Source organism: Pongo abelii, chromosome 4, assembly GCF_028885655.2.
Source record: "Pongo abelii isolate AG06213 chromosome 4, NHGRI_mPonAbe1-v2.0_pri, whole genome shotgun sequence".
In the NCBI taxonomy this organism is placed as follows: Eukaryota; Metazoa; Chordata; class Mammalia; order Primates; family Hominidae; genus Pongo; species Pongo abelii.
In genome coordinates this window covers 127,571,132-127,598,532 of record NC_071989.2, presented here as the reverse complement: position 1 = coordinate 127,598,532, position 27,401 = coordinate 127,571,132, and the positions used below count along the sequence as shown (strand labels likewise).

General features: G+C 39.7%; 1 protein-coding gene across 4 annotated transcripts in view; it reads right to left on the bottom strand.

Moving 5' to 3' along the window:
• Window positions 1-385: 385 nt before the first annotated feature.
• The window catches only part of TNFAIP8 (TNF alpha induced protein 8), a 122,963-nt gene continuing 95,947 nt past the window's right edge, over window positions 386-27,401 (bottom strand). For 3 of the 4 annotated variants that reach the window (XM_009240977.4, XM_009240975.4, XM_054555014.2), the window contains exon 2: window positions 386-2,017. In XM_009240977.4, the coding sequence (XP_009239252.1) occupies window positions 1,452-2,017 (566 nt within the window). In that variant the 3' untranslated portion in view covers window positions 386-1,451. 4 annotated transcript variants of the gene reach the window in all.

Here is a 27,401-nt window from a genome sequence, read left to right as displayed (position 1 = left end):
TTGAGGTCAGGAGTTCAAGACCAGCCTGGGCAACATGGTGAAACCCCATCTTGACTAAAAATAGAAAAATTAGCTGGGTGTGGTGGTGCATGCCTGTAATCCCAGCTACTTGGGAGGCAGAGGCAGGAGAATCGCTTGAACCTGGGAGGCAGAGGTTGCAATGAGCCAAAATTGTGCCACTGCATTCTAGCCTAGACAACAGAGCGAGACTCAAAAAAAAAAAAAGTCATGTGACAATGAAAATATTTATTGCTGGTGGTTAGGTCTGTCATTTCCTAGAGGACATAGCTGGCCAGCAGATTTTCATTTCTTTTTTACAAAATAAACAAATGCCTACTTTATTATTTACACACAGAAAATTATATAGAAACACCACACAAACTGCTTGAAATGCAAATATTCTTTGGTTTACTCATCAAAGTAAAAAATAACAAAAATCTTATCAGTTAAATAAAAAAGTGACATTCTTTATCAAACCTTCTTAAACACTGAAATGCACTCATTTTTATGCTCATGTTCTTTAGCAATATCATTTCTCCCCTTTTGCCCCTCATTCCCCTAAATTGTTTCAATGAGATCATCTGTAGAATGAAGACTATTACCTTTCTTAATGCTACTTACTTTTTATTATCTCAATATCAAGACCAATCTAGATTTTTTTGTCTCTTACATGTGAAATGGATGTAAAAAATGGAAAATTCACCAGCACATTTTAAGATAACATAAAAGAAGCCCTAAGCAAGCATTTCAAGGCAATGACACACCATAACATTTCTGAAAAATTTAAGTATCATTGGTACTTAAAAGGAGAACTCAATTCCAGAAGCATATTCTTATATTGGACATTATTCATAATAGCTAATATAGTTCATTTCCACAGTACTGATTTCAGATAAGCAGTTTTTTTTCCTGAGGGTTGACTACCTCAGACTTAAATCCTGAATGTCAATGACTCAATCTTAACAAAACAGTCAGCTGTAGACATGAAAATTGAATTGTTTCAAAAGCAGCAATGATAGCAAGAGAAAGTTCTTGGCATTTTAAGAAAAGTACATATACATAGCAAGAAATGAAAGTAAATCAAAATACATAGCTTTGTACATGTTAGAAATATCCAATGTGCCACCAACACAACAATTGCCGTATTAAAAAAGTCCTCAGGTCTGGAGACATCTGTATTTTTCTTTGTATAACTACATTTGCATTACCCAACCACATATCTCTCCTATGGTCTGTTACCCATTAGGAAGCTTTTAACCAGAATTTTTGGCAATATGCTTTTCTTCAAATAAAACAAGCCTTCAAATAAATCATTATGTCTGACAACTGAATTGGGCAAAGTCTTTCTGAAATATGTGTAATCTTTAGAAAATTCTTCTTTTTTCCTTCATAAATCAGCAGTGCTCCATCTTCAAATAAATCATGATCAGTCACAATCTTAACTCATGTGCTCATATGTTCTCTTCATCCAACATTTTGTTGATACCATCACATAGTTTTTGTAAGTGGGGTTTAAAATTCCCAAAAGGATTATACAAGGCAGCCAAAAAATCACAATCTGAAAAATGATCAAAGACATTATTAACCCGTCCATGTGACTTGGCAGTGAGGTGACGCTGAATGATTTGGTGCAGCATCTCTCTGCATTCATTTAACAGCCTGGATAACACATTCCGGTCAAAGGTATAATCCACCTGATGGAAACTGACCACGGTCATAGCAAGCTGATGAACTTTCTTCTTAAATTTCTCCATCAATGCTAGCTCATCTTGATTAAACTGATTATTCCTATAAAGAATGGCCAGCTTGATGACTGTCTTGATGAGGTTCTTGATGATCTTCTCTGCCTCCTTCTTGTTTTGAGTGTACTCCCTGGTCACTCTGTAGAGCTCATCCAGCACCTCACTACTCGTGTCGTCTATTAAGGTGGTGGCGATGGATTTGGACACCATTTTACCCAAGATCTTCTTTTGTGCCTGAACGGCCAGGTTTTTGGAATTAAAGACATCTGTGGCCACTAAAAAAAAAAAAGAGAGGAAAAGAATTAATAATTAGTAAATATCAGCAAGTGAAGCGAACTAAAAACAGATATTTGGGAGCACTTTTTTCCCTCATTTTCCCACCATTTGTGGTTTGTCTTACATCTACTGACATTAGTCTCTGTTCAGAAAAGAATTTTTGGCTGGGTGGAGTGGCTCACGCCTGTAATCCCAACACTTTGGGAGGCCGAGGTGGGTAGATCACTTGAGATCAGGAGTTTGAGACCAGCCTGGCCTACATGGGCGTGGTGGCGGGTGCCTATAATCCCAGCTACTCAGGAGTCTGAGGCAGAAGAATCGCTTGAACCCAGGAGGCGGAGGTTGCAGTGAGCTGAGATTGCTCCACTGCACTCCAGCCTGGGTGACATAGCGAGACTCTGCCTCAAAACAAAAAAAAATACAAAATCAACTCTATACCTGTCATCTGGGCAACAGCAACCAGAAGCGATTTAAAAGAAATTCATTTAAATGGAAGAAGAACAAATGGCAAAGCCATAATATTGAGTAAAATGGCAGATTAAGCAAATCAAAAGGAAAGCCTTGTTTTATAATTCGGTTGCAAAAAGTCAAATTTCCCAAGACATTGGCCAGTGCCTACCAATTTGGCTGTCCTAAGCACCTTGAATTTCAACCTCCAGAAGTCGAGTGTTGGAAAGAAGTGCTCCTTGGAGAGCTCATTGTCACCTGCTATTTCTGATGAATGGCCATTGTTCGCTTTACATTTTTATACATTTTGGGGAAATAACCTGTTTCATGAGCTAATGAAATGTGCTACATGAAAAAATATACTTTGAAAAAGCTGTTGCTGAGAGTTTACTTTTGGAATTATAACTTCTGACAGATGTTTACAATATACATAATAATGGCTATACATATTAAATATTAAAGAGACACTATATGTAATCTTCCTAGCTTAGAGCTGGTCAAGTGAAAATGCTCAATAAATGTTTATTCTCCAAACCAAGTTTACTTTTTTTCTACCACAATTTTCCCCACTCCATGCATGTAGCAATCTTTTTTTTTTTTTTTTTTTGAGACGGAGTTTCACTCTTTTTGCCCAGGCTGGAGTGCAATGGCGTGATCTTGGCTCACTGCAACCTCCACCTCCCGGGTTCAAGTGATTCTCACAACTCAGTCTCCAGAGTAGCTGGGATTACAGGCGCCCTCCACCATGCCCGGCTAATTTTGTATTTTCAGTAGAGACGGGGTTTCACCATGTTGGCCAGGCTGGTCTCGAACTCCTGGCCTCAGGTGATCTGCCCACCTCAGCCTCCCAAAGTGCTGGGATTACAGGCATGAGCCACCACACCTGGCCCATTTCTCCTGCTTAAGGCTTAAGAACTGCAGTTCTTCGGGTGTCTACTCCATCTCTGAGTTGAGTGGCAACTGTTCTCTCCATATATGCCAGTGTTTAAGCCTAGGCCTGGGTATCAGAAAGCAGTCATTTGGTAATGAAAGATAAAAAGTTTAAAAATACAGATACATACAAATGAGTCAAGGCATCAATGATTATATAAGATTATTTCTAGTTTGGATAGGCTAGCATCATTAGGAAGCAAAAAGGCAGCTGCTTCAAAATCTAGACCGGGAGGACACATAGGAAGAGTGACTCCCTTAATCCAGAACTGCCATGTTGGATTTAAAATTGGGGAAAGGCGGGGTGTGGTGGCTCAAACCTGAAATCCCAGCGCTTTGGCAGGCCAAGGTAGTGAGACGATCGCTTGAGCCCAGGAGTTTGACACCAGCCTGGGCAACATAGCAACACTCCATTGCAACAAAAAACTACAAATAAAAAAAAAATGAGCCAGGTGTGGTGGCATGCACCTGTAGTCCCAGTTACTAGGGAGTTGGAGCTGAGAGAATAATCTGAGCCTGGGAAGTTGAGGCTGCAGTGAGCAGTGATTGCACTACTGTACTCCAGCCTGGGCAACAAAGTGAGACCCTGTCTCAGAAAAAATTAAATTAAAATTAAATAAAATTGAGGAAAAGAAGAACCAAATTAGATTTGAAATTTGGACCAAAGTAGTTCGTGGTATATAGTAGAGGTAGCTGCAAAATGGTTCCTTATGACCCGAACATCATTTATAAATATACAGTGCCATACATCCACTCAAAGAATGTCTTGATTGAATAAGAAAGGGTCCCCTCACAAATGTCGAAATTTAAACTTCTGAAACATGAACTGAAACTGCAGAAGAACTAAAATATATTTTGAAAAAGGGAAGGAAAGTGAAAATGTGTGAGAAACAGCCAACTTTATGTAGAAGTTTCCATCCTTTAATGTTTTATGTTTTTATCATTTAAGCAGAAGTCTGTTTCTATTCCTTTTCTTCAATGATTTGCAAAAGAGTATAAAGATTAATTCACACTAAAGAATTTATGTCAAAATGGCATCCATGTAGCTAACAGTATCACATTAAAACCAGCGACCATATTTCATCTTAGAACTCCTGATATAGACCTCGAAAAAAATCAATAAACTTGATTTACATAGGGATACCCAACCATTTTCAGCTACTCAGCAAATAACTAGGATTTCAGTAATATATTTCATATAAAGTTGAAATGTTACTGTTTTTTTTTTAATGTTTTAGAACATGGCGCAGTCTACAAATATCTTACCTGGGATTTACTACAAGTCTATCAGTTGGACATACTTTATGTTGTGAAATATTGAAACCAGAGGGAGAGGTATTCATAAGATTTCTCCTTTATCCAAGGCTGGACTTTCATGTTTGCACCTCTTCTCAGCTACTTTTCTGATTAAATCTCAATATCCCATTTAACTTCAAACATGGAAAACAAAAACTCTATGATACAGCAATTCAACTTCCTGCAAGAGAGCGTGTAAAAGGCAAATCTACTGCCAACTAAGCAAGATCATTCCCCGTTTACTGGTAATCAAGTATGAATCAAGATAGAGAAGTTGATGTCTGAGGCTGTCATATTTGTCCTAGAGGAACTTCAAACCCCGCTCCAGAAACACAGCAGCTGTGTCACACTTTCCTTTTATTCTTTGGGTTATTCCAGTGAAGTCGTCTTTTTAAATGAGGTTGAAGCCCCTTGTCCCCCTCCACCATCTGAAGCTCTTTCTCCTCCTCCACCAAGAAGACATGCATGAGTAGATTTATTTTCTAGCATTAGAGAAAGCTTTTTTGGAGCCAACTGGGGCTTGTGGCTGAGAGTCGCTGGCCAGGGATGTGTGGTCTGTGCTCATGAAGTATGTTTCTTTTTCTTGCAAATTAACTGCTGTTAGCCATTCCTGTTCAGGCTCATTTGTCAGTTCCACATGCTCTACCAGATCCCTTAAAAGTCTGGTGTATCTCAGAGCTAGTCCTGGACCAAGTTTTTCTCCTTCGGTCTATCCTCAGCCCTGTGTGATCTCATCCACTCCCACAGCTTCAGATACCACCCATGTGCCAATGACCCCCATAGCTATAACTCAGCCCTGACCTCTTTTCTGGACTCATTTTGTAAGTGCATTCAAGATTTTTCTTTCCCTTGACTATTTTGCAGGCATCTCAAATGTACCACATGCAAAACTGATCTTTGATTCTCTCCCGCCTCCCTACTAAGTGCTCCTCTTTCACTCTTTATGATCTCAATTAATAGCATCCCTTCCAACCTTTTGATCAATCAAATCAGAGACCTGGGGATCATCCACCATACCATTCTCTCCCTTACCCAGTCCATTATTAAGTTCTTTCCATTCCACCTTCCTCCTGCATTTCTCTGAATTCTATCCATTTCCCTGGATCTCCACGGACAGCAGCCTAGTACAAACCCCTCTCCATCTCTTTTCACATATCAGCCAGAGTTTCAAGAAATGAAATTTGCAAATGGGGCCGGGCGCAGTGGCTCACACCTGTAATCCCAGCACTTTAGGAGGATAAGGTGGGAGAATCACTTGAACCCAGGAGTTCGAGACCAGCCTGGGCAACATAGCAAGACCCTGTCTCTACAAAAAAAAAAAAAAAAAACGTAAAAAAAAATTAGCTGGGCAAGTAGTCCTATTTACTCAGGGGGCTGAGGTGGGAGGACTGCCCGAGCCCAGGAGTTCAAGGCTACAGAGCTGCAGTGAGCTATAATCACGCCACTGTACTCCAGCCTGGGCGACACAGCAAGGCCCTGTCTCAGAAAAGAAAAGAAAAAAAAAGATGCTTCACTTAAGTTCTTTGCTAACTATCACACCTCCTTGTTCCTTAAATCCTCTTCATTTGCCTACATTTTATTGTCTGCCTCTCCCTACTAGGATTTAAACTCTGAGAGCAAAGATTCTGTGTATCATGTTCACTGTGTCATCTTGCAGGCCTAGAGAGTGGCTGGTCCAGAAGCAGAAATCAATTTCCCCTATCTCATCCACAATATACTCAAATACTTCTCTATGAAAACATGTTGGCCTGTAAAACGAGAGTTGTAAATACATTCGTGGGTGTTTTTGTTTGTTGTATTAAAAGGTAGAAAAACAGATATATTTGTTTTACCTCACTAAACATGTGGTTTTTCTTCCCTCTAAATGCGCTCCAGAGTATGATTTCTCTTACTGTCATCAACCAATTCTTTTAAAGAGGAGAGATTTGTTGTGCACAACGGGAAAACATCCAAGGACAACAATGCAAATATTTAGAGTAAAAGCAAGGTGTAGTTCTGACTTGAACTGTAGCAGGAGATTAAACACAGGCCCAACTCTACTTCTGGCTGGATCTATGTTTCAACATGTGCCAGAGGGATACCTAAGGCATGTCCTGGGAAGCAACTAAGATGTAAACAGGAGATGTTTCCCAAGGAGAAAGTGCTGAAAATATTCATTCAGTTTTTTGCCTCTTAAGATGAATTCACTTGTGTTTGGAAACAGACATGTAAATTGTTCATTAATGAAGAATGATGCTGTATTTAAAAAAACATACAAAGCATTACCACCACATTAAAACTGTTTAAGATTATTTTCTAGAAATAGGGTGTAAATGTTATTTTACATTACTTATCTTACCTCCCTCCCTCTCTGTCTCTGTATCTCCTCCCTTGACCATTTCAGCAACATTTGCTGTAAGGCAAAGTGATATTTAGGGAATTGTGGCTTTAGCACCAAAATTATAAAGTTAGAGATAAATATGGTAAAAATATACTGACCCAAATATTCAAGAAAAAATGTGCTCAGAAGGAAAAAAGAGAAAAGTCCTTTGTTATTAATACTTATAGTTTTATGAAAATTAACAAAAATGCCCCATAACATAACTACTCCCACTGAGAATTTTCTAATAAAGTACTCAAATCATTTTCTTTACAGTCTTACCAGTAAATACATAATTTTTTACCCTCAAATCCATTATACTTGGGACTCTTTTAACAGTGATGACAACAGATGTACATACGTTGCAAATTCTTGCCTAGTTAAAATTCGATCCAGGGTTCCAATATTAGGAAGGATAGAAAAGATAATAATTTGGAAAGCATGTTGACTGTTAATAAAAGTTCTGTTGTCTGTTAATAAAAGTTCTTTAAATAAATATATAAAACCTTAGCTCTCTTGCATCTAAATAATTCTAAATCTAATGGGACTTAGTAAAAAGTCAGCTTTGGTGATAAGAAAGTGGCCAGAACAAACCACGAACTCTGTCATAAGAAGTCAGCAGGCTAAGAGTTGACCTCCCTACATGGAGATTTGGCAGTGCTCCAGAGAAAAGCAATGAACGCTCGGAGTAGCTAATGATGTGTCAGTGTCACCAGCTTTCATACTCAAAATCCCAAAGTCAGAAACTCAATAGCATAGAGAAGAAACAACAGAGGGAAAGAGAGAGGGAGAAGGAAAGAAGGAAGGAAAGAGAGGGAGGGAGGGAAGGAGGGAGGCCCAGTAGAAGCAGCACAGATATGAACTCTAAATGGGGCTGCCCTGGAAGGGTCAGAAGCAACAACCATGGCAGCAAGCTGGAGGGAATCTTATCAACTAGAGAGAGAAGACAAGTGCCAGGCACCTTAATCCCAAAATTGGCCTTATGCCACACAGATGGAGGCTGTCACACAGAACATAGTCTTGGGAGAATCACTACATCTGAAGTCCTTAACCTGTATGGAATGCACATTTTGGGGTATATGCACATCCCTCCAAGTGGTTAAGAACCAGTGACAGGCACCGTCACAGTGGCAAGCTAAGTCATTCACTCTGTTTCTTATACTCCAGAAAAATACATGCTAACCTTAAAAGGCAACATAGTAAAGAAGACATGTCAGAGAAAATGGTGACTTTGAAATGCTCCTCCCCCGCAAAACAAAACAGAACAAAACACTGGGTTCTTTTGAAGGGAGTATTAGGAATTGTCTAAGACACTCTTCCAGATTCCCTTTATTGTCCTTCGCTATTTTATAACTCTGTAAATTGTAGAAAACTGATAATATTGCAAATGGCTCTTCTACATACAGACGCAAATAAAATGTGTTCAGTGGAGCTGCAATTGATTCCTGATTTTCTTGTTTGACTGCTCTTAAGATCCTCCTTGAACCAAACGTAAGAGCTTACTGTTTCCCTCATTAATAAATGAATTAAGTAAAATCTTCAATATGTGCAATTTGTATTTATATGAGAGTCATGAATTTATCCTCTTAAAAAACATACCTTGTAACACATATTAGAATGTTTTCCACCGAAAACATTTTTTTTAAAAAGACTGCAGTATGAACCTTTAATGCACTAGTGTTTTTTTCCTGTGGCAACTTATTTCCCCAGGGTCCTGGAAAACTACAGTATACTTATAAAAGTCCAAATACTCTGTAGCTAATGGTTCCACGAACTGCCATACTGCTCAGGGATATTACTGGGACTCGGCTTCCTCATCTGTAAGATGAGTACGATGATCCCCACTTTTTGGAGTTGTTCCAGAGATAAATGGACATGGACCACATAGATGTGTTTCACACAATCCCTGTCACAGAACAACCTTCTTCATAAGTTAAAGAACACAACAAATTAAACTTCAAATACATTCTGATGCTCTTTAGTACAGAATCACATTTGGCCAAAATTAATTCCTTCTGGTAGTATCATAAACTGAGAAATGCAAAATGTCAGATGGCTGGGTGAAAACGGAGACCTCACATAGTTCAACTAATGAGTTACATCTTCTCTTTCATAATGATATTTAAAATATATAACATATTAAAAACTTTCTTTAGAAGGGAATTTCTCTTTTTTTAAGGTGCTTACTTTCTTGTTAGCAATAGATTTAGTACTACGAGGACTCTGGCCAGGCGCGGTGGCTCACGCCTGTAATCCCAGAATTTTTGGAGGCCGAGGCGGGCGGATCACGAGGTCAGCAGATCGAGACCATCCTGGCTAACACGGTGAAACGCCATCTCTACTAAAAAATACAAAAAATTGGCCGGGCGTGGTGGCAGGCACCTGTAGTCCCAGCTACTCGGGAGGCTGAGGCAGGAGAATGGCGTGAACCCGGGAGGCAGTGCTTGTAGTGAGCCGAGATCGTGCCACTGCACTCCAGCCTGGGCGACACAGCGAGACTCTGTCTCAAAAAAAAAAAAAAAAAAAAAAAAGTACTACGAGGACTCTGATAGTTAAAATAGGGGTATTCTGCCTAGAGAAAACTGGCCTATCAAGAACAGAATGAGAGTCTACTACAAGACAAAAGGAGAAGCCTAGTCAACATCCATGAAAAGCTATGCAACAGCAGCAAGATGCAAAGGTAATGGGCCAAAAATAAAGCCAAAGTAAAAACCCACAGTTAAAAGCCACAGGGGCTGACAAGGTCACTTTAGAAGTCACAGCATTCTCATGCAGTTTCCGAAGCCTCCCAGAGAACCAGAGACCCAACAGCACGGCGTGAAGCCAAGTAAGAACAGTATAGATGGAAACAAAAGGCTCAAAGTCAAGAGTCCCAGGTTGTAAACTTGGGTGCAATTTATTTGAAACACAGTTTTCTCATCTTCTACACTGGAGGTCATTTCAAGTTGGTGTGGCTTAAATGAGATTTAATGGCTTACAAATCTGAAAAGATCCAGTAGTGTACTAGGCCATTTCTCCTTACATCTCCTATTTGCCAAATTCGTGGACAAGAAAAATGATGCCTTGAAGAAAACAGGATGAAGCCTTTCCCTCTGTGATCTCAGGCTTTAATTCTGGAATCTCTTCATCATGATTTTGAGTTCAACTGTGTATCTTTTATTCCTGTGGCTTAGTTTTGTGATGATTTTGAAAATGTCATTTCCTGAGTTTCAACTCCTCTAACTTCATATCAGACCCCATCTCTGCTCTTTTTCTATCAATTTGCCCCAGGAATCATATGATACCTTCTTTATGGCATAAACTCTGACAAAATATCCCTGCTGCTTCTAGGTTTCTGATACCAGGAATGGAAGAAAGTTTGGTGATGTTAGTATAAAGCAGTATGGTTGGACCTCAAAGACTGTCAGTCTCAAAAATATTAGGATAGAGGTTATGGGAAATGAATTTTGTGGTTACCCAAAGTCAGAGCCAGAGGTTTATATCCACAAGACTCATTGGTTGCCCTAGGCAATAATGATTACAGTGATAACAATAATAACAGCAGCCCCCATTTTTTGAATTTGTACTACATTATCCCTGGAACCGCCTAGAGCTTGTGTTATCTTATTTTTTTATTTTTTATGTTTTTTTAAGATGGAGTTTCGCTCTTTTGCCCAGGCTGGAGTGAAGTGGCACAATCTCGGCTCAATGCAACCTCCACCCACCGGCTTCAAGCAACTCTCCTGCCTCAGTCTCCCAAGTAGCTGATTATAGGCACATGCCACTACGCCCAGCTAATTTTTGTATTTTTAGTAGAGACGGGGTTTTGCCATGTTGGCCAGGCTGGTCTCGAACTCCTGACCTCAGGTGATCCACCTGCCTTGGTCTCCCAAAGTGCTAGGATTACAGGCATGAGCCACCGTGCCAGGCCACGTTATCTTACTGAAGCTTTACGGCAACCCTAGGAAGGAAGTTATTATTACACTCATTTTAGAAATGAGGTGACTGAGGCCCAGAGAAGTTAAGTTACTATCTCAAGGTCATACAGTAAGTGGCAGAGATTAACTTGAACTTAGATATGTCCAACTCCAAGCTGTTACATTATAATACATGAGCTTAAGAAAAGAAGCTTCCTCTTGAAAGTATAGGGAGATGTAATAATGTCTAGCTAAGTGAAGTTAAGATGAAAGAAAAGAAAGGGACCAGGTCTCCCCGCAGGGAAGAAACAGACCATAAGGAAGATCAACCCACCTGGGCTTGAAATAGCTTCCAGGGAAGAACTTGAGCAGTTCATAAGCATTTTAAAATAAATATAACCTAAAATGACAATATACTTACATTGTTCAAAAGTCAGAATATACAGAATGGAAAAGCTCTCTCATCTTTGCCACCCACTGCTGTTCTGACCCTCAACCCTTGCCCTTGCTTCCAAGAGACAACTAAGATTTGTTTTTTTTCTCCCTGCATAACTAAGCAAATACATGAATAGATACTGAGCAGTGCAAAGAAGCCTTGGAGGCTTGCAATTCTTAAGAAACGCAACTTTTGAGTGATGAAAGAATATAAACTGTATATGTGTCCGTAATTCCACATAAAACTATGGCATAAAATGGTAAAATGCTGGAGAAATACGGGCTATGACCTTTGTTCCCACACACACATTATCAGTAAGAATCCTTCAATGAGTGATGAGAACATAGCAAGTATGTAAAGGAGGTCTTTATTTAATGGTTGGGGGGCAAGTATTATGATTAGAGTGATCAGATAATTTATCATCCAAAGGGAATACTTTTGGAAACAGTGCTGTTAGTAATTACACCATGACAACAGATCTGTGACTGACCCAGAATGTAAGTGGTCACCCTATTTATCACTAAATAAGAAAGTGTCAAAAATAAGGATTTACCTAAATATACAAGACCTGAGATATTTCTTGGGAACCGCCCAAGGGCATTAGCTAGCTTCTCTTACAAACTACGTTAAAAAAAACAAAAACCCTAATTCTTCAATAAGCTAAAGGAGTCTTATGGGGGAAAAATTATCTCTAGTTAAATAAGTTTGGGAAACAGTGTACACAAAGGTCCCCTTTGGAGATGCACAAAATGCTTTAATAATACTAAAGGCTTTGAGGATTAGTGCAATAAAGAACCACTTTAACTTTGCTTATCCAAGTTTTGCAAATTAATTTCACAAAGGATACCATAACAAATTTGTAGGATAAAGTCAGTGAAAACAATTGGCTAACAAATTAACTAGGGTTCTTGGTATTCCTCTGGAATGAATTCACAATTATCAGATGCAAACAGGGGAGTATAAGACAAGCAGTCAGGCAAACCCAGGCATTATGGTAATTGCAAGCACCGGCTCTAGAGTCAGACTGGGTCAGGGGCCTTGCCCTGCTACTGAGTGCCCACGTGCCTGGAGCAAATTATCTAACGTCTCTATGCCTCAGTTTCCTCATCTGCAAATGGGACTACCAAGAGGATTAAATGAAAGTAATCCATATAAAGTGCGTAGAACAGCACCAAATATAAAATAATTGGGTCAAGTGATGTAAGCAATTATTATTATTATCATTATTATGGTAGATACTGTAAACGTTCTGCTGGTATAGGATGCCACAGGTCTTATGATCAGGTCTTGTGAAAGGAGTGTGGGGAAAAGAGAGAACATAAACCCAAAGACATGAGTCAGTCAACAAAAACTTTTGTTGAGTGTGTATAATGTATAAGATACTGTGGTTTCAAAGATAAATAACACTATCCATCCTCTCCACTCGACTCCCAGGGACTGGTCCGGGGATAGTTGAGTACACAGCTAGGCAGAATGCACCATAAACTGTGTAACAGGAACATGTAAAAATGCAATGGTAGCAAAGAGTGGAAACATTAGTTTTTGCTGATGGGGTGATAGAGGGAGGTTAGGTTTGAGGAAAGTTTCACAAAAGGAGATTGACCTCAAAGAAAAAGAAGATTCTGCCTTATAGAAATAAATATGATTGTATTCCAGAGCAGATCTGTGGAATTCGTACTGGCTAATTAGGAATTAAAAAATTTTGTTCATCAGTATACCTATATGTCAGAAACCCAAGGATGTATGTGTGTCCTATGGATTTTAGAAAAAATTGAAACATTATATTGTTAAGACCCACGAAATACTACAAAGGTACTCCGTTTTTTGTTCGGTGTTTTTTTTATTTTTTTTTGAGATGGAGTCTTGCAGGCTGGAGTACAATGGCGCGATCTTGGCCCACTGCAACCTCCACCTCCCGGGTTCAAGCGATCCTCCTGCCTCAGCCTTCCGAGTAGCTGGGACTACAGGCGCCCGCCACCATGCCCAACTAATTTTGTATTTTTAGTAGAGATGGGATTTCACCATATTGGCCACTCTGTCCCTGGTAAAACTCCTCTGGCCAAAGTGCCACCCTTATTGGGAGTATAACCAAGAAATCTTGCCCGGGAACCTGGGACTGCTCACAGGAGTGGACCTTCTTACTACATCCTAGGAAAAAGAGACAGGGGAATGGCCTCTATACTGTGGTATATAGTCTCTGTACTCCGTTATTTTTATTTTTATTTTTTATTTTTTGAGACAGGGTCTTGCTCTGTCGCCCAGCTGGAGGGCAGTGGTGCGATCATGGCTCACTGCAGCCTCAACTTCCTGGGCTCAGGTAATCCTCCCACCTCAGCCTCCTGAGCAACAGGAACAACACGCAACCACCATGCTCGGCTAATTTTTTGTATTTTTTTGGGTAGAGACAGGGTTTCAACATCTTGCCTAGGATGGTCTTGAACCCCTGAGCTCACGCAATCTGCCATCCTTTTCCTCCCAAAGTGCTGGGATTACAGGCGTGAACCACGGCACCCAGCCAATACCTGGTTTTCAAGAAGGCTTTGTTTGGCAGGGAGAGGATAGATATAGCAGGTATCTGAGGAAGAATTCTTAGTGTCATGGGCCGTCCACCACAGAAGTGCCGGAGGCCTCTTAGAAATGGCTAAACCAACTGAATCAGAACCTCCAGGATTGCAGTCTGAGAGCCAGCATTTGTAGGAAGCACCCTACCTGATTCTGATATATAGTAAAGTTAGAACACGCCTGCTCTGAGCTGTACTCCTAGAATGCCATACTTAAAATTTTCAGACGTACTCTGGCTATAAAGGCATGCTGTGAGTAGATCATGGACAGATTTAATTCCCTCTCAAGATTTTTTTTCACAAAAATACAGATGTCAGCTTGTGCAAGGAATCCAGATAAAATGTTTTCTAAACAGAGCTTACTATATTAAACATTTTAAAAAATTTGATAAAGTATCCAAGAGAATAGAAAAGTTAGCCCATTCTAGATAATACTGTAAACCAAAGTTTGAACAGAGCCTAACTCTACCACTAGGCTACAAAATGGGTTTGAAATTAAATTAAAATATCCTGCAATTGTTTATACAAAACTGAACTTAGTGAACTATCCTTTGTCTTTTTAAATTAAATGAATCTTCCTTATTTATTATGTTGAATTAGGATACATTAGTCTTTCTAAAGACTTTTCAATTAAGCTGGATTTATTTACATATTTTCTTGAAGACATGAAACCTTTCCACTGTTGATATAATCCAATCATCTACCAGAATGTAGAGGAAAATCCTCTAAACAGCTCCGTGATTTTCTACACTTTTCCATCCCTAAATTCCCCCATCCTGCCATAGGCCCTGACTCTTGATGAATATTTATATTCATGCAGGGCTTAGAAAACCAGTAACATTTTAAAATCCAGCACACACTAGAATGAAGTTACTGAACCAGACCCACAGCTGGCATCAATGGTCAACACACCCTTTCTGGTTTCATCAGGTTGCTCCTGGCCACATAACAAAGACAAGAAAACTTACAGTTGATTTTTGTATAGTACTCTACAGTTTGCAAGATATTTTCACTAACACTTTCAAATGCATTTCTGGTTTGGTCCTGTTATTACTTAACCCTGGGGGACCCAGATAAGAGAAGTGAGGCTCAGAAGTCAAGTGACTTATCTAAGGGTGCATAAATAGTGGCAGAGCTGAGGCCCATTACTTCTTACTATAGCACACAGCTGCTCTATAAGAAAAGTGAAATTAGGATAATGTTCATTGTTTATAAATTGCCTACCAAATGCCATGAAGCTGCTGGCCAGCTGCAGAATCCCACTTCTTAGAGCCTGCCTGCTCCCCCAGATAAAGCAACTCCTCGAACTAAAAAGAAGGAGCACAGGCCGGCCACAGTGGCTCATGCCTATAATCCCAGCACTTTGGGAGGCCGAGGTGGGCAGATCACCTGAAGTCAGGAGTTTGAGACCAGCCTGGTCAACATGGAGAGACCCCATCTCTACTAAAAATACAAAAAAATTACCCAGGTGTTGTGGTGTATGCCTGAGGTCCCAGCTACTCAAGAGGCTGGGCTGGGAGGATTGCTCAAGCCTGGGAGGTTGAGGTTGCAATGAGCTCAGATCACGCCACTCCACTCCAGCCCAAGTGACAGATGAGGCCGTCTCAAATCAAATCAAATAAAAATAAAACAAATAAAATAAAATGAAGGAGCACAGGTCAAACACATCAGGGAACAGAAACTAAAGAAAAGCTATATATCTGCCTTCACCTTCCCCCTCCATCCCTGCCTGAAAGAGTGCTATTGATCCTGTAAAGCTCAATGTAAATGCCGACCCTTCCAAAAGGCTTTTCCAAATCCAATGGCCAGAATAAATCTCTCCTAACCTGCTTTTCTGTCTTGTGAGAGAGTTAAATTCCTCTCTTATCTATTTAGGATCCTTGACAAGTAAGGTACAGGTACACGCCTTTTCATCTCTGTATTCTTCAAAGTGCTTAACACGTGCCCTCCAGCTAGCATGGGGTGCACTAAATCCTATGCTCTAATCTGCCTCCATGGAACCCTTCACTTTCTTTTACAGCAATTCATGAAGGTATATCAGGAAATCAATTCAATTTCTTCTATTTAGAGCTTAATAGATGAAATTATTTGTACTCCATGAATAAACACATAACCCTAAATATGGATACAAACTATCTTTTGTTTTATTTTTAAAAGACAATGTCTCACTCTGTCATCCAGGTTGGAGTGCAGTAGCGTGATCATAACTCACTGCAACCTTGAACTCCTGGGCTCAAGAGATCCTCCACCTTAGCCTCCTGAGTAGCTAGGATTACAGGCGCACACCACCATGCCAGGCTCTCTTTGTAGAGATGAGTTATCACTATGTTGGCCAGGCTGGCCTCAAACTCCTGGGCTCAAGTGATCCTACTGTCTCAGCCTCCCAAAGCACTGGGATTACAGGCGTGAACCACTGCGCCCAGCCACTTTTTGCTTTAAAGGGGAGGAACCTGTGTAAAAGAAATGCATTTTCATTTTTTTAATCTATTGCTTTTCTTCCCTGCCCTTTGCCAAAACATACAGAATAACCAGCTACTTTTGTTTGGAGAAGTGACCATATTTAGTTAACTCAATCCTTACAGCAAATGTTCTGGAATCTTCCATGCAAAGATCCCAAACCCATCTGTTTGAATATTTTAGGAGCAGTAACCTCTTGGCCTCAGCTTGGGCATCTCTCAAATATGCATCTTGGCACAACCTCTCAACATTCTGGTCACAATTTTTCCTCAATAACTGTATCCAAATGTTGTTAGGCATTTTATAGACATGTTAATGTCGGGAGGCTAGATCCAGTTAAAGGTAAGCAAAGAGTAAGATGGAATTTGCTAGGCTTTAATGTAAACTATCTCATTTTAAATATCAAGACACTCTGAAGCTCTGAAATTCTAGGGAAAAAACCCCAAAGTTCTATAGAAGCAGTGTTGCTCACCACCAGCCCAGCATTTATGTTCTCTGTGAAGTGGTTGTTACCCCTCTTTCTAACCTTTCCTCTCTGCATGCTCAGGCATCCCCGTTTTATTTAGATCAGGATGCCTTGCAGCAGTTGTAACCTGGATATCATATTATTTGGCCCATCCAGGATTGTATTTTAGGATTAGTGGTCCATGTTAGAAAATTGGGAAATTTAGCCTCAACATGTGTGTGTCTGATTTTCTTTGAACAATCAGATCTGACCAAATGGGCCCACGTTCTCACATGACAACAATGGATTTGAGCTAAATTATGGTTGCCTCCTTTAGAAGACTACCCTTTCCAGCTTACCACATCCCTCCTGGCCATCTACACATTTCTGTTCATTTCCTCGGTTCTGTAGGCACTTGCGTAGGTAATCACCGCCTTACAGAAATAAATGTGATTATATTTCAGTGGAACAACTCCTACTGGGTAGTCAGGAATTAAAAATCTGGCCCAGCAGTGTACCTGTATGTTGGAAACTGAGGGGCATGTGTGGTGTCTATGGATTTGTGAAATAATTTAAACACAACTTATATGAGGTTTTAAGGAGGCGTTTGCAAGGTGAAGTGGTGGGAAGGTTAAGAAAGATCATGATTTGTTTTCATAACACTTGTTCATAGACTTCAGGAAGCTACATTTGAGTACCAAAATCTCCTTATTTCTATAGAATGTGTCAACTAATTCATACAGCGGTGGTAAATTTGCCAAATTTATAATGATCCCAGGAGAAAACTGAACTTGGATTCTCCATACCAGTTTGGAGCTCTACACAGTCAAGAGCCTTATGGCAGAAAAACTTTCCCCCATTCATTCTCTCATTCTTTCTCCAACAAATGTTTATTTATTTATTTTTTTACTTCTTATTTAATTATTTATTTGAGACAGGGTCTCACTCTGTTGCCCAGGCTGGAGTGCAATGTCACTCTGACCTCCTAAGCTCAAGTGATCCTTTCACCTCAACCTCCTAAGTAGCTGGGACCACATGTGCATGCCACTATGCTTGGTTAATCTTTGCATTTTCTGGTAGAGACAGGGTCTCACTATGTTGCCCAGGCTGGTCTCAAACTCTTGGCCTCAAGCAATCCTCCTGTCTTGGCCTCCCAAAGTGCTGGATTACTGGATGAGCCACCACGCCCAGCCTCATTCAACATATTTTTATTTTATTAAGTAACTGTTGTGTGCCAGGCAAAGTGCCTACTCTCAGGAAGCACAGATTCTAGAAGGACACCTAATATATAAACAAACAAACAAACAAACATATATAAATATGTCAAGCAGCAATATAGGCTAAAAGAAAAATGAAATGTGTGTATGGGAGGGGGAACTGTGTTATTTTATCTAGGGTACATGATGTACTTGGGGAAGGCCTTTCCGAAAAGGTGACATTTGAGCAGAGGCATGAAGTAATCAAGGGGGAGCTGTCTTGAGCTGGTGAAGTCTCCCACAGTCCCTCCCAAATATCAGGAAGTCCTCATTGACCACCCATTCAGAAATGCTCTATCCTGTCTCTAACTGCTGTTGGAAACTGCTTATCATACTTTTGTTTCCATACTCCCTGAAAGTAAATCCTAGTGATTGGTTACAATTTATTGTTTATTCCTTGCAATAAATGCCCATTTAATCTTTAATATGTATCTGCTGGATTAAAAGCATTCTCAGGTTGTTTCTGGGGGAGCAGAAAGACGGGGGGGTGGGATGGGAATGAATACTGATTTTTATAAAACAACAAAAATAAGAGGCTACAAATAACATTAGATTTAATTATATTTCAAATACTCCTACATATGAAATAAATATTCCAATGCAGTCCTTTTAAAAAGTTTATTTTTGCCGGGTGCAGTGGCTCACACCTGTAATCCCAGCACTTTGGGAGGGATTATGAAAAGCAGCAAATACCAATTCCTCCATTTGAAACAAAGCTTACAAACTTTTGGCAGGCAACATGTTTTGGCTGGGCCCTCATAGGTTTTTTAAACTTTTTCTAATTAAGATAAAATTCATATCACATAAAATTCACCACTGTAAGCATTTAAAAAATCTACGATTCAGTGGTTTTTACTATATTCACAATGTTGTGCAACTATTACCACTATCTAACTCCAGGACGTGTCCATCACCCCCAAAATTGGCCCCCAAAAGGTTCTAAGTTTTATTTCTGTAATTAGTAAAAAAAAAAAAACTTGTAGAAGTTGGGAACTTTCAATAAAAATTCACATTTCTGGCTTCTCAGAAAAAAATCTGACCTTCTGGCAATACTGAGGGAGGAGAGTGGGAAACACAGGGTCCTTTCCAATTAGCCCCCTGGACATTCCAGCACTTGGGTAATTTCCTGGCTCCTGTGGGGATATGCCCTAGCTACCCCGCATTGAAATGATCAGGGGCTCAAACCATTCTGAATCACTTTGCAGAGAGCCTTGAGTATAATATTCAAAGAGCTACAGCCCTCTATTCCCTGCGCCGGCAACCAACCTGAGCTAGAAGGCGTCCAACTCTGACTCTTCAACAGGACCCCCTGGGCTTCTGCCAACTTCTTACTCACGTTTCTCTCAAAATGTTACCTTCTCCATCCCAGGATCTTTGCTGGAATCTCTCTTCCCCTGAAAAGTCATGCTGTATCTATGTGAGGAACATCCTAACCCACTTGCCTTGTTTTCTATTTACTATGGGTACAGGTTGAGCATCTCAAATTTGAAAATCCGAAATCCAAAATACTCCAAAACTGGAAAGTTTTTGAGAGCTGATACGGCACTCACTAAAACAAAATGCTCATTGGAGCATTTCAGATTTCAGATTGTCGGATATAGGATGCTCAACCAGTAAGCATAATGCAAATATTCCAAAATTGAAAAAAAAAAAATCCAAAATCTAAAACACTTCAGTCCCAAGCATTTTGGATAAGGGATACTCTACATGTATTTTACTTTAACTTATGGTTACTTAATGTATTTGTATTAAAAAAATTAATCCATAAAAGGAAACCCTATATACTAAGTGAATGGAAACTGATACTCCCCTAAATATATCATTAAAAATCATTAAAAAAGGTTTAAAACCAGAAGAAATAATTCAATGAGGTAAAAAACACCAATACTATGAGTTTCTAGCCAGATATTGTTGCCTGCCAAAGGCTATGAATCCCCATCTACTTACATGGCACGAAAAGAGGTAAGCTGCTGTGAGGTGGCAGAGATCACATAGCCCAAAACACAGGCATTCTCTGTGAATGACGTCAAGGATTCCAAGGACACTGAAAAGGAACTAATTTTTTTGTGATATGATTGAAGATGATTTAACACTATACCTGGGACCTCCTAAAATCAGTCACTGTACTACCAGTGAGTGGCATATGTACCATATTTGGGAAACAACCACACATCCAGTCTTCCAAAACTCCATGCCAATCCCTTCCGTCTCAACAGTTCCGCCTCAAAGATCTCAGCCACAGACAGCCCTTCTGAAACCTCTTTAACCCCCATGTAATATGTACTTTCTTGTATGCATGTTAACTCCTCTAGACTGAAAACTACTCAACAGCAGCAACAGGTCTTCCACATTGCGTACTCCTCCGCTGGTGAAGGTACCAGTATTAACTTATCCCTAGTCACTTTCTCGTTGTATGCCTGTCTTGACATCCCAGTGAGGAAAGTTTTGAAGTGACTTTTTAGAATTCCAAACAAGCTTCTAAATGAACTGAATGAAAAATGTCTTAGTACATGAAGTGCCTAACATAGGGAAAATATCTGCATCTCTTCACTCTCTCTTACATTTTGGCGTAAGAGTAATTTTACTATTGGGAAGTCATTCTTGGTGTACTAACAAGAGCTATCCCTCATAGGGCAGTTTTTATCTTATAGGAAAGTCAGTGTGGCCAGCAGGCTGTTGAAAAGGGGTTGGGTATGGTTTTTAAGCTTTGTGTCTGGGGTGGATGAAGGGGCTAAGTGCCTTCTGTAATGACTTCAGGTGTCATACATGCCCAAGAAGAATCCAGTCACACTACCAAGGTCAGCATGGTAGAGATATAGGACAAAGATCATAAAAAATAAATGCAGTGTTAACTAACATAACTTTATTATTTATTTATTTTATTTTATTTTTGAGATGGAGTCTCAATCTTTCACCTAGGCTAGAGTGCAGTGGTGCCATCTTGGCTCACTGCAACCTCTGCCTCCCAGGTTCAAGTGATTCTCCTGCCTCAGCCTCCTGAGTAGCTGTGATTACGGGTGTGCGCCACCATGCCTGGCTAATTTTTGTATATTTTAGGAGAGATGGGGTTTCACCACGTTGACTAGTCTGGTCTCGAACTCCTGACCTCAGGTGATCCTCCTGCCTCAGCTTCCCAAAGTGCTGGGATTACAGGCATAAGCCATAGTGCCCGGCCACTAACATAATTTTTTTAAAAAATGTTAAGATACAATTTATGATGGTCAACTTGTATTTTTATGGTATGTGGGCTAGTTTTTCTAAAAGATTGGAGCCTTTATAAAATCTGCACACACAGTGGTGTCCACTTAACAAAGCTAGGAATTTATTTTACTTAGTCAAATGATTAGCAAGGTTTACGGTCATATCTTTGTTCTTGGAAAATATTATATTATTGATCATATCTAGCTGTTATTTTATATAAGTTCTTATAAATATAAACTCTAAAACATCATTTCTATGACGAAAGACAACCTATTTTATTGAACTTTTCTTCTTGATGTGATTTCTAGTATTCTTTTTTTTTTTTTTTTTTGAGACAGGGTCTCACTCTGTTGCTAAGCTCGAGTGAAGTGGCACGATCTCAGCTCACCACAACCTCCATCTTCCAGGCTTAGGTGATCCACCTTAGCCTTCTGAGTAGCTAGTACTACAGGTGTGCCACCACAGTTGGCTAATTTTTAAAAAAAATTTTTTGTGCAGATGGGTTTTTTTTTTTTTTGAGATGGAGTCTTACTCTGTCGCCCAGGCTGGAGTGCCGTGGCGCCATCTCAGCTCATTGCAAGCTCCACCTCCCGGGTTCACGCCATTCTCCTGCCTCAGCCTCCTGAGTAGCTGGGAGTATAGGCACCCACCACCACGCCCGGCTTATTTTTTGTATTTTTAGCAGAGACGGGGTTTCACTGTGTTAGCCAGGATGGTCTAGATCTCCTGACTTTGTTATCTGCCCGCTTCGGCCTCCCAAAGTGCTGGGATTACAGGTGTGAGCCACCACGCCCGGCCGAGATGGGGTTTTGCCATGTTGCCCCGGCTGGTCTCGAACTCTTGGACTCACGTAATCTGTCCACCTTGGCTTCCCAAAGTGCCAGGATTACAGGCGTGAGCCACCACGCCTAGCTGATTTCTAGTATTCTCACTGCTACAAAAGGCAGAAAGTATCTTAGGAAAATAATACTGAATTTATCTCTCAGATGTTAGACAATGTATATTATAAAAAGTACATGCTTAGAGAAAAAAATGAATCAAGTCTTTTGAATGTGTAATTTGATTCATTTTCCAAATCTGAAAATTAAATCTACCCTAACTGGAGTTTCCCCTTGAACTAGTATCCTGTTGTTTAATTTATGCCATCCAGTCTAGCAGTTATGCTTTGAAAAGAACGGTGAGGGCAGTTAATGGACTTGCCAAAAAGGAAGGTCTTTTTCTATCACATTTTCAGCATTCATCTTTAATGTTTTTTGTTGGTTTCGGAATGAAGGAAACAGATGCTACTGTTGGACAAGAAATGCAGTGTCATACAGTATTTTTAAGCTGTCAGCTGTACAGTTAGTCTTTATATAGGCAACGAACAAGTGCTTCTCTGTACCTTTATTTCCTTGAAACATACAAATACCAGACTCCACCCACAGTCCAATGCAGGGTATATTCTATAGCAAATACTCAAAATGAATGCTGTCTTATCTTCCTTGTTAATGAATCAAAATAAAATATTTTTTCACTACATCTACAGAATAAAATAAAACCATTTATGCTACCCCATCAAAATTTAGAAACCATGTTTAAACAAATGTTTTGACACTAGCTAACATGAAAAGGGGATTTAATTCTTGAATGTCTAGCATCTATGAAGTAATTTTCTTCCATTAAGTTTACATTATCACAAAATAGAGCAATCTTAGATACAGGCAAAAAAGCAAGCTACAGAATCCTTGAGTTGAGATTCCAGGTTCCCAAAAGAAAAGATTCCAGGTTCCAAATGTAGGCCTTAATAATCTCCCAGCTCTCTAAAGTTTTAATGGCATCTAATAAAGTATCAACGGGTTAGGCACTGGGTCATGTTTTCTTGAGCTGACTTACTGCTCACTGCATTCTGATGGAGGGTAAAGAATGTGAAATATTTTTATATATTTTTAAATCATTAGGGATAGCAGAGAAGATGCTTGGAACTCTGGCTGCAGACTGATGTTGGGTCATAGTAACCGCTATTCCTTTGTCTCTGGGCCCAAGCCTAGGAGGGGCCAGTGTTTTGCGCCCTTCTGCTCTTAGAGGCAAGATTTTCTTTCCAGGCATAATTCAGACCATTTTGACTAATAGCTTGCCTTTATTACCCATTATTTTATAGAACTTCCAGGCAGGAAGATAAAGGGTTTTTAATTTACTGTCAAAGTCTGATAAAGTCTATTTATTTTTTAACTTCTCTGTGTAAACTCAACATAGGAAAAGCTAGGATTTTACTTGTTAAATGCATGAATTAGGGTTTGAAAGCCTCCTTTACTCAAAGAGTTGTATGTGTGGATTCATGCATTGTTTCTCTGTTGCTCAATCAAGTAATAACTTTCTCTTCTCCAATCTTTCTGCTGAAATTTGATTTTCATTTTAAATTAGAGTTAACTAGTAATAAGCTTCTGGACTGATTTGTGTTCCAGTGGCTAGAACCCAGGAAGAACTCCAAAGATGTTAAATTCCAACAAATTAAAACAGAGAGCTGCTTCTGTGGCAAAATAAACAAAAAGCCATTTAAAAAATAATTAAAAAAAGAAAAGCAGGCATTTCAAACACAAGGGTTACCTAAAACATTCCCTTTTCCATTGCTGCCACAAGATGTGCCAGAAATTTTCAGACAATAAAGTGTGATTGGACCAAATTTGAAGGACAAGTCATTTCAGTTTCCACCACTTTTCAAAAGAGTAAGAAGTGACCCCATTAGAGCCCTCCATCGGCCTAGACAAACCTGGTTAAGTCCCTCCCATGGGTCTGTCTGTTCTGAGTTTAAGCGTGAGCACAGTGATCCAAAACACAGACTAGGAGACGGAATATCACTCACACTGGCTCAAAGGGAGCCAGCAAGGGAAAGGTCCTACCAAGCCTTCCTAAAGGTCACCCCATATGCACAATACATTATCAATGTCTGGTGTGGTTTTGACAGACTGTGGTACCATGGATGATACAACTATCTATTGAGTAAAAAACACTCCTATGCCTAAAAACCAAATAATGAGGCCAGAGGCACAATAAATATCAATGTACGGATGATTTATGAATCTCATGAAAAACTGCATAAGTTTTAATTCTGCAAAATATTTTATACTCTGAACCATATGCCTGTCCTCACACCTCACTGGTTATCAGGCATTTTCTGTTTGCCTACAATGTGCCCATCATCATAAAAACTAGAAGATGCTTACCAGCCACTTTCAGGTCCAAGAGTCTTGAGCACTACAAAGCTAAAGAAATTACAGTTTCAGACCAGGGAATCATTTTACTCAATGAAAGTTTGGGCCACGTGCGGTGGCTCATGCCTGTAATCCCAGCACTTTGGGAGGCCCAGGCAGGTGGATCACTTGAGGTCATGAGTTCGAGACCAGCCTGGCCAACATGGTGAAATCCCCTCTCTAATAAAAATACAAAAATTAGCTGGGCATGGTCATGGGTGCCCATAATCCCACCTACTTGGGAGGCTGAGGGAGGAGAATCACTTGAACCTGGGAGACAGAGGTTGCAGTGAACCAAGATTGCACCACTGTACTCCAGCCTGGGTAACACAGCAAGATTCCCTCTCAAAAAAAAAAAGAAAAGAAAAGAAAGTTTGGCTTATGTTAACAGTTCCCTTTTTTTTCCCTAAAAGCATCCTATTTGAACAGGTATAGGGTATTTCGAGGAGAGGATTCTAGTATTTTCAAAAGGCCAGAGTTTTATCAAGCTCAATCTACAGCATAGTAGGGGCTACTCAGGCCTGCTCCCATCATGAAAGAAGAGTCAAGGAGCTCCAGAGCACAAGCACCTCAGGGTCACAGCCATATCCTGCCCCAGAACAAGAACTTAACCTCATTCTTTATAAACATGGTTTATTGCTAAGTTTGGCAAATTAAACTTTGTTGGGTACCTAAAAATCTCCCAAAGAATCATTATTGACTTTACCTTACCCCAAACTAAAAATACTTGCATGCATTTTGTATTTCAAATCATCTTTCCCTGGCACAGTTTCTTATTTGAAAAACAAATAGACGCTCAGAGATTGACACTTGCATGGAGTTCAGTCTTCAGAAAAAGAAAGTTTTTTCTTGTTGTAGACACTCTCATCTAATAAATGCTGTGCCTAATTTAGTATTTCCAGGAAATGTGGTATCAAGGCTTCTTAAACCCCAACACACACACACACACACACGCTGCTTAGAATAGGTAAGTGAAAGAAAGAAGAGAAAGTGTGGGTTTTTTTTTTTTTTTTTTTAACGGACAGGAGGGAAAATTATATTATTTAGGGAGATAGCAAAAAAAAATATGAACTTAGTTTTAAAGTCATAAAGCAATAGCTGTAGGCAACAAGATGCCAAAAAACCTGTTAGTATCTGTCAAAATAGTATGATTCTTCCCGCGTTGCTAAGGGACTACCTGACAAATGAAATTAAGAACCACAAGACTGATGGGAAGTAACTTTTGGGAAAAAAAATGCTATTTCAAGTGGACCACAGATTCAAGAAGACAAGTCATGTAGTGTACCTGGCACATACTTGCTACTTTTAATTTAAGCTGCTTTATAGGCAGGGAAACATTATTTCGCCATTACCTACCTCAGTGGGGAGACGACTTAAAAGGAACTAAACGTAAAAGAGGTAACAAGGAGAGAATACTGACTCTAACTGATTCTCATGACTATTCAAATATCCTCTTATTTCATTTTTAAAAACCGAACAAAACACCAGCATCACGAAATAAGTTTCAATCTGTATAATAGAATATGTCAGGTAAAGTGATGGCCTGAAAAAAAATGAGAAAACAAAGTGGTTGGCTTTGAACTTTAACACTCATCAGACATGTTGAAATGAGTGACAAAGACCTATTCTGTCCAGAAATCCCCACTTTATTTTTAAGCCTGGAAACTGGTTTGTTATATCTATACTGAATACTTCCTGTCCAAGGGCATGCTAATGGCAACAAACTGCCAAGTTTAGTAGCTGCCTACATGTAGTCAATTGAGTCATTCATGGAATAAAAAACAACATCAAACTTTTTTTAAAAATCTGGCTAACTGAAGCTTTAAAAGATATACAATTAAAACATGTTTAACTAGTTCACAAGATGGGGATAGATGGTGCCATTTAAAAAAATAGAAAGGAAACAACAGACAATACTACTCTAAGATACTTTTGCTGGTAGGTTCTATACTATTCGAGTACCACTACCAAATATAACAGTTCTCTTCCTCCCAACCTCTACGACTAAATAGTCCAGTTGACATTCCACATTTCATTTAGAAAACTGCCTAAGACAGGAGAATGACTCAAATAACTAAACAACAACAACAAAAAATCAAATTATTCCTTTCTTCATTTAATTTGGCCGAACTACATTTTAAAGGAAGGGTTATCTGAGAATTTAAAGAAATAGAAATGCAGAGGACTAAAACAAATCAGGAATGTAAACTTTATTAACGGGTCTATGGACCATAATGTTACATTAAGAACTCATCTTTGGGAAAGAGGAAAACAATTAAGGATTGCAAGAATGACCCTTTCCCCAGCAACCCTGAGGGCTGGGTGGGCTCAGCTAGGCTGCCTCTTGTAGCAGCCATTATAATTTACCTGATTAACCCTTATACATGTTGAAACAAGCCAGCTAAAATTCCACTGCTGAGACCTACAATCAACATCTCCTCTCCCTCATGTCCCTCCCCATTTGCACAGAGAGGCAACCCCAAAGCATGCTGGAATAGGTAGGTGGCAAGGACAGGAATGTCAAGTAATCACCCCTATACTTCTAGGGTCATCAGCCTGATCACCAAGTCAGAGCTATGGCCAAGTAAGCCAAATAATTTAAACCAGTTCTACCCCTAAAAATCCTCTGCCTGAAATCCTTCAGGAAGCCTGCTTACCATCAGACTTGTTAATGAGGGAAACCCCCCGAAGTTAGGCACAGCTTCACCGGTTGGAAGTGATGGCTTTAACCCTCCAACAAACCACTCACCACTGGCCCTCCAGAAATGGCCATCACGATGTCACAGGCAGCTTTGAAATGATGCCCACAGGCAGACACCACTGCTTTTCTACTTCATCATCTGCCATTTTCAAGCTTTTTTGAGGAAATCAT